The 14460-nt window shown below is 37.1% G+C and overlaps 1 protein-coding gene across 1 annotated transcript in view; it reads right to left on the reverse strand.

The window, feature by feature from the left end:
• Positions 1–12980, reverse strand: part of klf7 (Kruppel-like factor 7 (ubiquitous)) — a 105250-nt gene extending 92270 nt beyond the window's left edge. The window contains exon 1 of the mRNA XM_015398969.1: positions 12574–12980. Coding sequence (XP_015254455.1) covers positions 12574–12675 — 102 coding nt within the window. The 5' untranslated portion in view covers positions 12676–12980. The remainder of the gene's footprint in view (positions 1–12573) is intronic.
• Between the last annotated feature and the right edge of the window lie 1480 nt (positions 12981–14460).

Genomic DNA, 14460 nt, shown 5'->3' on the forward strand with positions numbered 1-14460 from the left:
ATCTTAATCAGGATGAACTGACTGCATAGCTGAAGTTTTTGGGTGGGCTTTCTCACTAAAAAAATACATTAAACCTACTTTTTACCCACTGATAACAGCAAATCTAGCTGCCATTGTTACAGGCAAAGGAAGGATAGGGTGGCTCTTCCCAACGCACATCAGACGCACTTTTTGACCATGCAGCCAGAGCAGCAAAGATGCTTCAGCAACGCGTCAGAACTAAACCTGCACAAGCATCAAAAATGAAGCAGCACACTCTTTTTTGTTGCCTCTGCTGCTTGCGGCATGAATGTAGCATGAGTGCTAACGTTATGCTTTAAGTTACAGTTGAGTTGAACAATGTTTGCAGGCAGGTTCTGGATTTTGTTACAAGTTTAAGATAGAAGTGATTTGTAGCTTCAAAAACAACTTTTTCTAATGGTAGAAATGGAAGCTAAGAATCATAAGTTAGCTTCAGTTTCGCAGCTGAAAACGCTGTGATTCTATGTTAAAGCTGTAGTTAAATTTACCTCTTAAGAAAAAAAATCAGTGATCAACTGATCAATTACCTTTTAAGGGGTCATTATTAGCTACAATCTCCTCACAAATAAGTCATTATTACTTTTTTTGTTCACATATAACTCAACTAGTTGAGTACAAACTGTTTTGTATTCCCTTTTACCTAAAATGGAAGTTCCCCCTGCTAAAAGTCTAATGCTGAACATGATGAAACGCATTTCTCTACCCTGGATGAGATGAAACTAACATCACATTTTTTAAATCTTATCAAACTGCAGGCTGTGCAGCATAGTATTAGAGTTCTTAAAATGCAGGGCTGTTGATAAAAAAAGTGTTAAATCAGTACCACATGAGACCTATTAGGATGAGTCGCTTCACAATAACAGATATCCCGCGTGTGCTTAAAGCATGCAGAGATAAATGAGTAAATCTCCTTATAAACTGTAGTAATCGGGCTCCATGGTGAATAGAACTGCAGAAAGGCACTCGACTTGAAAGATCAGGACTATAGCTTTCACAGCGTAAGCTCTCTCTCTCCATCACGAGTGCAGTTCATTTGTTCTGCTTTCCTGTCGTGGCTGTCTGACTGCTCGCTTTCTTATCTAATCTCTGCCTTATTCACTTACTGAATCACCGGCTCCCAGGACACTGTCTGCGTGTTTGACGAGAGTGGCTGGAAATTATGAGGTGGAGACAGTAACAATGTCTTTACCTGATAATCAAAAAAGAAACGAAGACGTCTTTTTCAGAATTATAAGTGGAAAATAGATCTTTATGACTTGTATTTTATCTTCTGATTCATCATATCTCTATGAGTCTCGTTCTGTTTTGAATGACATAAGGGTAAATTCACCCCAGCATGCAATGACTGACATGTATGAAGCATATTTTTAGTATTTGGCAACAAGTTCACCCACAGATGTGGTCCTTTACTATGAGAGCTAATGTAATAAAATCCAAACCATGTATGAAACATTTTGTTACTAGAGACATAAAAACACATTTAGCTCAGCAGGCATATTGGATTTTCATTGTGATGTTGGTAAGTGTCACTACCCGATCCGTCCCGGAAGCACGATCCGTCCTGCGCATGCGCGAGCAGATATACACCCGGTCGTCCATGAATAATGTAATTATATTACTAAAATTACTTATCTCTATTCTTAACTCACTAAAGAATACTAATACACATCTTTAATAAATGTTTTATGACTTTCGTGAGACAATTTTGATGCTTTTTACATTTTCTTTATAACACTGATTGGTTAAATGCTATGATTAAACCATGTTTATCTATGTATAGTTGTTTCTTTCACTGATTACGTACCACATAGCACAGGGTTAAAATGAAACGAAAACATAAAACTCATAAAGACTAGATTAATTTTTAAAAAGTTAGCCATAGGATGTAATGTAGGATCACATTTCCGGTGCAGACCGGGCAGAAACGAGTGATAAAACAGTTGATTTTAAGGCATTTATTTTCAGAGGAAATGCGTTATTAACCTTTAAAACATTATATTTTAGTACGTTTATTATTTTTGGGAAGGGAAAACGTCATTTAGGTCTTTTTCACAAAATAAAATCAACGACGACCCGGATGTATATCTGGATGCACAAATAAGCTGATGGCGCATGTGCAGAACGCATCGTGCTTCCGGGACGGATCGGGTAGTGACAGTAAGGAACCCCTACAGAGGCACTACACAATCTAATAAACCAAATTTCTTGTTGTCTTTTCAACTTATTTTTGCTATTTATTCACAAAATATATATTTATGAAACAGAATTAACTTTAATTTATCCTAAAGCTCACAAAAATTGTATACTTTAGTCTTTGAGATGCTAAAACTCACACAGACTGCTAGGAACGTTATAAAATGGGATTAAAACAAGGAATAAAACAAGGATGAGTCTCAATGAACAACACAATATTCATCTATCTTGAATAAATCAGTTGTTTGTGCAGCTCTATTACTCACTTCAACATTTTACATTTGCAGATTTATGCTGCACATTTTTATATTACAAGCATCACCAAGGGAACAAACGCAGAGGCATCTTAGATGTCACCTCAAGATGTACGTGGTTGCATTTATACCATTTCATGTGTTTTGTTAGCTTTTAAATTAAATAATTCTCAATTATTAATGTGAACAATAGTATCATTTAGCCACCATGATGAAAAGACTGAAACTTTTAGTAAATTAAAGACACAAAGTCAGAGGATTAGTCCTGGAGGTAATCAATACAATCTGTTTAACAGATGGTAGAAATATCTCTAGACTCTTTCTGATAAGTTAGTGAGTAGATTAAAAGAAATTTAAACCAATTCAAAGGAATAAAAATAAAGTACAACCTAGTAATTTTCCATTCAGTTCTCATCGTCAATGATATTCTCCATACTTAAACATAAATGTGTTATTTCAGGTTCTACTTAATTTACAATTTGATTTAGTTTTATATTTGAACATTTCCTTTAACATGTTAAAGTTTTATAAAAATCGATTTAACTGACAGGTTAAGTTTAGGAGAAAAAAAATGAAAGATGTCTTTTACCAGTGGCTGTAAGTTTAGCTTGTGGTTAATTCCACCTTAGTATTGATCAGCGTAGATTTTACAAAGATTATCACAAATAATAATACAGTTCCTCTGAGACAATATTGGAGAGAAACTTGATGCAAATCTGTTCATCCAAGAGAAATTTGAGACCAAGTCTTTTTTTTTTTTTTGCTGGACTGATTCAGCAAACCTGCCATCTAAAGACAATGTCAAAAACAAAGTCACTTTACAGCAGAGACCTATAACTGCTATAATGCAGCTTCAGAGGAGAGGCTTGCAATAACCTGAAAGCAGAACACAAATAGCATTAAGCAGTCTGATTTCTTCTCAAATCACTGAAGACAAACCACAAACAAATTCAGGGAATTTTAATCTAACAAAGGTTGTAACATTTTACACAAGAGGATCACGAGAGAGTTCAAGTTCACTCTCTCTAAGGAAACTTTTCTACATTTCAAGTTCTTTGATCATTTGCTGCAAAAAACAGAGGCTGCATTTGTTAACCTCCTCATCTGTCTTATTGCTCTCATCCACCTTCTTACTGTCTTTTTTCATCCTTTTGTTTTTGTCCCTCAGCTTCATCTTTTTTGTCTGTCGTGAATGTGACGAAGCAGCTGCGCTCCACAGACAATTACATAACAATGTGTGTGTTTGTGTGTGTGTGTCTACCTAGGCCAAACTGTGAGACACAACAAAGGGAGGCGGAACAAAAAAGGACCAACGTCTCTTCCTTTTGGACAAACTTTAATCTGCACATTTATTGCGTTTACTGTTTTCAACATTTCTCATCCTCTTTTTTTTTTTTTTTTACTAACTTCACCCCCCTTATTCCTTCCACCCTTCACTCCACAGAGTTATTGGGCTGTGAAATGTGAAAAACTGCAGCATGCATGGCAATTCATTATCTTGTCAAACTTCCCAGCGCCCGCCTCAAGCCGTGGGCAGATAGCGAGAGAGGAAAACAGTGAAAAAAAGAGGGAAAGAAAACAGTTCATGCAGTGGTCACTGCAGCAGGCCAACAGGTTTCAGAGGAGATGAAAACCAGGGCAAAAGACAGACAGTACGCATGAGTAGCGACACAGCCTGCAAACATATTGTGCAGCTTGGAGTACCAACTCAGTTTTTTTTTTTTTTTGCACTCGGATTTGTAATAAGACGCTATATAGCCAGAGTTTTAGCATTCCTACGAAATGTTTTATCCAATGTTTTTGTCGGTTACACATATATCTGCAACATAAGCAGGCAAGTGTTTTAACTTTCAGCTAAGACCTAAGAAAACAACATACCCCTGAGCTAAATGTTGAAATGGCGACATCCTACATCTTTAGATTGTACAATTTTTTTTTGTTGTTAAAGCAAAAACCTGAAAGATGTCTTNGTTGTTAAAGCAAAAACCTGAAAGATGTCTTCATAAAACATCTACTGATGGAAGGTGTTTGGGGTTGGGGGAAAAAATTAATAAATAAATCAAGTCACAAATTGAGACTCTGCATCACACTGATATTATGACACCAAATAGAACTCAACTCAAAAATCTTTTTTCTACTGCATTTTTGCACCATATATATTATTTCGTTTTTCGCAATGCTCTGAACTTCCACATCCATGCCTTTTGCACCATTTCTTTCTCCCACAATGTTTACATTTGATCACTGCTGCACTTAGGAATGGAAATGTTCCTTTTCACTGCTAAGCTGCTGCTCATTCACTGTCAAACAAAATTTTGTTTTGTATACACTCTATGTATACAAAATGACAATAAAGTTGTCTAAGTCTAAAAGTTAATCGACTGATCTGCAAGTTTTAACATCTTTGTTAAGGCTAAATCTTGACACATGAGCTTCAAAAAAGACTAAATTAATTGTCAAAATCCAGGATCTTCTTTTATATTTTGAAAGAGAGGTTAACGTTAGTAGTGTAAAATTACTCTCCAGGTTCTGTTACAAGAAAATGGTTCAGGAAATCCTCAGGTACCTCTTACACTGAAAAAAATAATTCAAACCCTTTTGCCATTTATTTAATCATGTAAGTTATGTCCTACCCTGCTAACATGAATTGTGTTAAAGTAACTAAATATGTTCAAGTAAATGGCAAAAGCGGTTGCATTATCTTTTTAGCGTAGACCCTCTTAATGAACTGTTGAACTGATGCCTGCAAGTTAACAATGTCGTTCCATTAAGGCTACAACCACCAGACCTTGACACAGCTTTCTGCCTAAACCTAAAAAGAGCTGTAAAGAAAATGCATTTTTTTAATGCATTTCGTTCATGTGATTTTTATGTGTTTATTTGTTTTTATCTCTGGTATCGTATCACTGTCTCATATTTGATTCTATTAGTCTGGTGTCCAAGACTAGAAAATGGGATCTAACACACTTGGGCGGCTTTATCCCAACACCAAAATGACCAAAGGAAAGTGGTTATATTACGTTCTTACGTCAGAATTTTTTTGAAGTATCTCCACTTTTCGAAAGAAACTCGCACTCTGTAACTTCAAGCCAAGCTTCTAAATAAATAAAAATATTTTTGAACATGGACAGAGTCAACAAAATTAACATGATTTCTAGCTTTTTAAAGCATGAAATAAACATTTCTTCCAAGATTGATGAGACACAGACTGAACCATAAAAGCTAACTGTACGTTTTGCACAACAATATGATACTTTTAGAAGGACAAACATAGTAATAAATTAAACTAGTTTAAAAAACAAAAAGTTATTAAATTGGTAAAATAACAGGTCCGATAAAACAAAGACTAGAAAAGACTTAAACTACATTTTGGGGAAACTATGAATCCCAAGTTCTCCTTTTTCATAAAACGAATTAATATCTTACAAATATATCTATGTATGTTTTAGTGCACATTTATCCAGTTTGACCAGTCTAAGTGTTTAGATTACGAATAAGAGATGTTGGATTAAGTCTAGACACAATACAAGAGTGCATTCAGCTTGACACCCATGGAAAGCTTTTAGCCAGTGACTTCTTTAGAAACAACTGATGTCAGCCTGAAGAGGCTAAACATGAGAGAGGACAATTTTCCATCCAATTTTAAGAGTCAGAGACATCAATACAGCAGGGTACCGAGCTAAAAGCTAACACATATCAGCCTGATATGCTCACAGCAATGACCAACAAGATAGCACTTTGTAAAACAGACTCCAAAATTGATGATAAATATATGTTTTTTTGTTTTTTTTTTAACATGCAACAGTTTGTGGCAAAAGATCTCATCACATCCTTTATGATGAAACGCTATTTCTGTTTTCCTTGCTATACACTGTTTCCAAACTGGCTAACTAATCGGTACGACAAAACCAACCAAGTCTTAAAGTTAAAAACAAACTATTTCATTGAATTATTTCCAAAACTGATATAATACACTTTAAATCCTATTTACAGCTGAGCATAAAATTATTAACATATAAGTGATTTTTTAATTTAATCAACATGCTTCCCAGCCAGTTTCCTAACTTGAATCTTAGAGAATTTCTGGAAAGAGTAAAAGTTTGGTGTGATGGCACTGTTCCCCCTCTTATAGACTTGTAGCTCATCACAAAATATAACTCTTAAAAAACCTGAGTGAAGAAATGCAGAAAGCTAACTGGCATAATAAATGTTGATAGATGTAAAGCCAATAAAGGCTTATCCATTGGTTATTGATCTAAATCATTTTCTAAATAAATAGTAATTTTTGTTTTAAACAATACTCCTTCCACATTTCGGCATCTGTTTAAAGATACTTGTATCATTTCAAGTCAAAACCCCACTTTCTGGTTTAATGAAAAATATCCTGACTTCATATGTATTTGGACACATTTTATACACTTGCACAAAGGTAATTGAAATTATACATGTTAATTAACTATATAAGGATAACACTAAACCAAAATACTGCATATTTGCACCATATCAACGCGTTTTTGCAGCATGTTTTTTCACCCACACTGTCAACTTTTGATCACTGCTGCACATTATGGAATGGAAATGTTCTGAAAGCTGTATGAGAAGAAATTTTGCTTCATATACCAAAATGACAATAAAAGTTGTTCAACTCTAAGTATAAATTAGAATAAGCTTAGATTAAATTAGAATAACAAATAAAAGTACACCTTTCTCGGCTCTGAATTAGCATGTTCCAAACGTGCATCTCTTTTTCTGAATAATAGAAGTGGACAGGACTGCTTCTGTTTTTTTTTTATTTGTGCAACCACACCGTCCAAATCACTTGTGAAATGGATTTAGGCTTGTAGCTTTTCCTGGACAAAAGCAGGCAGGGTTTCCCTGTAGCACAGAACTGGCTGGTCTGGCAGAGTGCTGTAATGACTCCACAGCAAATAAATCAATAAGCTTGAAAAGAACTACAGACACACACAGCATGTAAACTAGCAGAAGAGATGAGAAAAAGATGTTTGAGTCAGCCAGTTTAGAGCACTGTAACACTTTTAAACAGATACCTGCAAACAATACACAAACACACACACACTGCCTGCGCCTGTAAATGCAGCTCTAAAACAGCAACATAAAACGATAACCCCTGCTTCAATTTCACTTTCACTATCCCTCTGTTTTCACTTTCTCTTTGTCCCTCCATTTTTCACCAGATCTTTGAGCAGGTCTGCTTTGGAATAAAAGGATTACATATAATTAGGAAGTCCGAGTTTGATCCCTGACCACTCCACACAGACACACAAATCCCCAAAGCCCATCACTTCAGCCCTAATGTAGAGAGATGCTGCAATTATACGCAGAACACAAGCATACAAATGACAGGCAGGTAAAACAAAGAGTGTTGTTTTTCCTACTGGTGTTACCGTGATGCAAAGCAGCCGATAAAAGAAGGTTGCATGAGGACACAAAGCCTGGAAAGATAAATGATAGCCACAAATCAGGTTGCCTGAGCTTGCATGATGGTTTTCTGACAGCCTGTGTGGGTGTGTGTGTGTGAGGGTGTGTGTGTGTGATTCTGTCCGTCTGACAGCAAACGGCCAATTACTGTCGAAAGTGGCGGGATGAGTCTTGCCAGACCTTAGCTTTCCATTAGTGCATGCCAGCCAAGCATGTGCGCATGTGTGCATGGGTGTGCGTGCTTGTGTGTTTCCTTTTTTTTTGTATGCGTATTAGCGATGGAGTAAATGAGGGAATAGCGAGAGACGGAGAGAACAAGAGTGGAAAAAATGCTGGTGCGCCAGGTTTCTGTCTGTGTGCCTTTCTCCTTTTTGAAATTCTGTCGCTGTTAACACAGATTTATGAGAGAATGCAACCTTTTTATTAATTTTTGTACTTACCACAACAATGACAGACAATATTTCCCACTACACAAACTAAACTTCTATCACAGATGGTCACTCTTGATGAAAATGGTAATCAAAGTCTTCTTAACTTATACAACTTGCATTTATTGATAATATTTATGTTTACATGAATAAAGTGAGTGATTAGGTAATTTCACTCTAAAGTTGTTAGATATATATCTCTATGCAGCACAAAGGGCTTTCAAGAATGTTGTTAGCCTTAGAAAAAATGACCTCTGAGATAAGCTAATGAAATAACAAATGCATATTAGGGCTGCAACTAACCATTATTTTGCTAATCAATTAATCTGCCAATTATTTTTTTGATTAATCGATTATTAATCAGATAGCAAAAGGTTTCTTAAAGAAGATTTTTGCAGAATTTAAGCCATGTGAAACTGAAACTTTTCCACTTGAGGAATTCTGGTTAGAGTACATTGACAGACAAAAAGTTTTTCTGTTTTAATCTTAAATATAGAATATTTAGATATATCTTTTTTGTATTTTGGTAGGGTTACTGCTTAAAGCGGGTTAAAGGCATGTTTAGAGAATGATAAATCGATTACTAAATTATATATATATATGAATTTATGATCATTGCAGAAAACATACCCCCAGAGCCTTTGTATGAATGCAATTTGCCAATGTTGCGGGGCGGGAGACTCTTTGCCATCACCCTTATCTTATGTTCTCTAGACTGGGGAGTCTGGCTACTGTTAGAAGATTTATTCACACCTAAAGCTGCAAGTATAAATAATCTTTCCCTAAATAAGAACAATAAACTGAAGTGCAAATATACTTAATACATAACCAAAAAAGTTTAACTTAAAGCTTTTCTGAGTTCGGCTAACTTGTAATAAAGGTACTAAGCCAGACTCAGCTAACTATGCAAGTTTGCTTGGTTTTAATGTTTTGTTTTAATCCACCTGTTGGCTAAACAATATTTAGTGTGATTATATTTTTCTTGCAGGATTAAAAACATGGCCACCATATGGCTCTTTTCAACATGCCACTAGTGCTGCTATGGCAATTTTTTTTAAGATTAATTAGTGTCATTTGTGTTAATCCATTATGTAATAGCCCAATTATTAATCTACAATTTAATATGTAGTTTTGTAACATACTTTGGTTTTTTATGTACTCAATCTGCAAAATAAGACTAAAACTGAAGCTAAAGCAGTTACTTTTTATGTGAAACTTTTTTAACCGCAGTCAGTATAAATGGGGAAGAGGGAAAGGAAAAGAACAGAAGGGAAAGGAAGCCGTTTGCACTAAATCCAGGATGAGCCAGCGCTTATTGTTTTCTGTGAAACCGCCACAGTGGAGAGTCGAAGGTTGAGCTTCATTCAAAAAGGCAATTGGCAAGTTTTCTTTTCACATACACACAAACACACACACACTCTCACTTTGCTAGATGAAGTAAGGACCATGTGTTGACTCAGATTAATTACTACTGATGATCAGTCATTTTCAACCCTTTCTATGCCCTAACCGTGACAATAATCCTACACCTAACCATTGCCAGAATAGCTCAGTCTCACCCTAAACCAATTTGCACTTTAGTCCTTAACCTAAAGGGCAGGTTATACTCGCACAGCAGTGTGTCGCAGTGAGCTTGTCGCAGGTATGATGCGGATATTTTTGATTTATGCCCAATATTGAAGCATGGCCTGCGTTATGTTATTCCACTCCACAACGCAAGAGGGACAATCAGGAACTAGCTGTGGCAAATTTGTGCGACAACGGAGGGACATGAGGGCGAAAAAGAGTCCCAGAGTTCTCGCGCCCCTCGCTTTTCTAGCTGGTCCAACCTCACGAGTCGTTTTCCACAATAGCGGTCATACAAACAAAACAAACCGGTAAGGTACCAAACAGAAAATAGTCATAGAGTAGAGCGGATGTGGATTTGACCAACAGAGGCTTCCTGTCTGCGGCACTGTCTGCGGTCACCTGCAATTTGGGAAAGGTGCAGCAGAGTGTCTGCGGAAAGGAGGGGGCATATCTGCGTTAACTGCGACACACACACAGAGGACCTGGTTTCTGAGTATAAATCAGCCTTAAATGCTGGTGAGGACCAGCAAAATGACCTCACTTTACAAAAACCAGTCCTCAACATAATAGTGAAATTGCTAAAATGGCTGTTGCTTTGATGCCCAGGGAGAAGCACACACACACCATGAGAGCCCAGGATCACCTGAGGGGATACGATGCTAAGCATGGATCCAGGAGAGAGTTTGGGCTCATAAGGCTTCAAATAATCAGAATCTAAACTAAAACAATTGACTATCCACTGCATGACACTGAAATAAAATCAGTACACAATCACACAAGTAAACAGTGTGAACTGAATGTGATTCAGAGGGATTTCAGTAGTTAAATAACAGGTTATAAAGCAGTCTGTAAGATAACCTGCATTGTCAGCTAAATGTTGTGGTGGCTCACATACATTATTCAACAGCATTATCTGCAAACAAACAGTGGCAGGTGTGGATGTATTATTTAAGAAGAAGTCAATTCCTATTAGGCACGTGTCCATCTCCTATAGCTTGTGTGTTTGGTGTCTCAGTGGATATTCCCAAACATACCAGGCTGACAGACTCTTCTATTGATCACATCAGTCACACAAAGAGCAGCATCAGCCTCTAGGAGCCAAACGCTTATATCAATTCTATCATCAGCATGGATCTAAAATAAAATAATCACTTTATTTTCACCATTCTGCTCCTACTTTGGGACAAAATGGTAATTTTACTTCTAAAAGCTGCAAAAAAAAGTTCTTATTAAATGTTTATATACGATGCAAAAAAAAAACAAAAAAAACATTTCTGTAGTCGAGCAACTAAATCTGTCCAATCAAAGCTTCTGGCTCTTTTTTTCCAGATTAAAGGACATTGGTTACTAAAAATCAGTGCTGCTTAGGGTAGAAAAATGCTGAGAGGATGCTGATCAGAGTTGATGGGGAGACAGCTTGAACTACAGGGCAATACCTAAAGAGCACATCTTAGCATGCCATCCCCAGATAAAAACAGTGGCAGCATCATGCTGTGGGGTGCTTTCTTTGGCCGAGGGGAGGGAAATGGGATAGAGTTAGTAGGAAAATCAATCCAGCTGAATACAGAACAATCCTTGGAAAAAAAAATACAAATTAAAAACACAGAAAGGTATTCTAGATTCTACAGGGGTACAAAGAAAACAAATAAAGTTTGGAGTTTATCAAAACAAGCAACAGATATTCAGATTCAGATAATAACCGAATGAAAGTGGTCGGATCTCATGATTGACGCATGGAGGTGGAGACATCATGCTGAGGGAATGTTTAACTTCAGAAGGAACAAGGAAACTAAACCATTAAGATCAAATCATATCCTTGTATTAGAAAGACCCAGTCAAAGTCCAGGTTCAAATCCAACGGCAAGTCTGAGATTAAATGTATAAATTTAAGTTAATATTAATTCTGAGTGACATATTTTGTTAATTTAATGTCAGAAAATATACTGCTGGTTTATAAAAACCCCAAACAAACCATAGCTGCACTTGCAGTGATTTAAGGAATCAAATATTCTATTATAAAAGATTATAATAAACTATTAAAGGAACATTTTCAGATTTAACGACTTGCAAAGATTTGTATTATTAACCTTCATAATAATTAGTTTAAAAACAGGAGCCAGGGTTTCTGTGTGAAATAGATTTGACTTGCTAAGGAGTTTGCGTTTCAAATCTATGTGGATTACACTTTAAGTCCGAGTTGAATTTCACACAGCAACCCTGGCTCCTGTTTTTAAACTAATTATTATAAAGGTTAATACAAAAAATACATATCTTTTTATGATGAAGGATTAAGCACGTGCATTTTTATTTATTTTTATTTTTTGGAATGCGTAAAACCAAGATTGTTCACACATACTTTTTTTTTTCCACCTTTAACATAGTCAGCGCTGCGTTTGGTGCGCATGGATGTATCCTCCCCCTTTCCCTGTCTGTGTGCGTGTTTTTCTCCTGTCAGCGGACCTCGCTGTGCTCCATGTGAGCAGAGAGCGGAAAAAAATAGACGCAACTACACAGAGCTCAGCAACTACTACCCGTTACGCATAAAAAACACTTAAAAAGCCGCATAGAAAACATCAAACATGCGCACTTGTGACATTTTATTTCAGTTTCTGATTGTTTTTAAATAAGAAGGGTTTAAAAAAAAAGGAAAAAAGCGCATCATCTCTGACCTGCTGCCAGTTCTCCTCCAGGGAAGGCATCGCCGAGAAATAACCAGTGTCATGGACGAGTTGGAGTTCCTGGAAAATACTGTAATTCGCCAAAACATCCATGCTTGATGAGGAAGGGAAAGGGAAAAAAGAGGCAAAGTAAAGAAGTCCGTATTACTGCCGATTTAAAACGCACTTCTCCTTTCTCTTCTTGTTTTTTTTCTCAAGAGTAGAGAAAATAAACCACAAAAAAAAACTGGAGGAAAAGCGCCAAACCGGTGCAGATGAGCGCACCTGACAACTTTAATTTAAAAAAAAAAAAATCGAGAAACACAAGGTGATTAGAAAGTGTGTTATTTGATCTTTGTCAGCGCAATCCCCGCTTGCTCTACTCCTTCAGCTCGCTCTGTCACGCCTTCTCTGCTCAGTCCGGGGGGTGCCAGATCTATTTCCGCATTGCCAGATTGCCGATCGGGCTCCAGGTTGCCAGGTTTGCTCCTCCAGCAGCAGACAGAGCGGGGAGGAGCCACCTGTCACTCAATTTCATGCGTGACCTTATAAGGTAAATAGGGTTGATGATGTCACTCTTGTCCAATTAAGGAAGTGCTGAGATAGAGATAGTGGGCGGGGCTTTTGCAGATACTGCCGCTTCATTGGCTGCATGGGGATGTCATTCTCGCTGTAGACGGCAGGAAGGGGGTGAGTTATTTTTAGAGGCCTATATAAAAGCAGCAGCATTCCTCTTTCAGTCAGAACAGGCGGCACGGGCGGAGAGGTAGGAAGCGAGAAGAACAACAGTGTGAATCGGCAGAAAGGAACAGGTGAGAGTGAAAAGAAGAAGTAGCAGCAGAAGAGGAAGCGTGCAGAAAAGGTTCTGCCTTGTTGGTCTGGAGGTGCAGATCCCTCTGTGTGCGTTTCCTGTGGGTATGTGTGCCTGGAGAGCAGCGATTCCGTGGGTGGAAGAGCTCAGCTCAGCTTCAACGAGAGGTTTTATTTTTGTTGAGGAGAGTGAAAATAAAAACGCAATGAATGCATTTTTTTTTTATTTTTGTTTCCCTTCCACATGCACTAGGAAAAATGTCAAACACACTACATCTGGAAGTATTGGTTACTTCTCAATTTTTTCACCCAACAGCTCATCAGCTTCTGTTGTCCAACTGCCTCAACTATATTCAAAAATGATTTTATATCAATTGATTACTTTATAACAATAAACAGGAAAAAATAAATAAAAGAAGCCATCCAGAGGCGTAGCCAGAAAATTTGAAGTGGGGTGGCCTTTTGATTACAAATAGATGCATATCTTTAGACGTCCATTCTGTCTAAATAAAAGGTATAGTGGAAAAAGTGTCTGGGGCAAACATATTTTCCATTGTCATTATTTGCCTACTTTTATCAAAAATTGTCTTGCATAACATTAATATGACATGTACTTATATCTACATTAAATGGATTTTTAAGTTATTATTAAAGTAGGTATTTATGATTTAACTGAAAACTTTCAGAGCCATAATTTTCTCTTTACCCCATAAAACGCAAAATTAGGGTCTTAAAAGAGCAGGAATTCTGAATATATCAACTTTAATGTTAGTATTTTGATGTGCATAATTAAGCACAGCATTTTCGTTGTCAAATAACTATTAATATATGAAAAATTTAAACGTTTAATAAGTTTAAACATTCCTCTTGATAGTGTTACTGCTGCCATGGTCTGTATTAGAGGGTGAAAAAAATGGTAGGGGTGGCCACAGGGGTGGCCAATGATTATCAAAGGGTGGCCATGGCCACCCCTGGCCCCCCTTCTAGCTCCACCCCTGAAGCCATCCATTTAGTCCGGAGGTCTTCAACAGGGGGTCCGCAACCCCTATGCGGTTCACGGAGGTACTGCATGGGGGTCGCAAAAGTTTT

The sequence above is a fragment of the Cyprinodon variegatus genome, unplaced genomic scaffold, assembly GCF_000732505.1.
Source record: "Cyprinodon variegatus isolate N-32 unplaced genomic scaffold, C_variegatus-1.0 Scaffold975, whole genome shotgun sequence".
NCBI classification, from domain to species: Eukaryota; Metazoa; Chordata; class Actinopteri; order Cyprinodontiformes; family Cyprinodontidae; genus Cyprinodon; species Cyprinodon variegatus.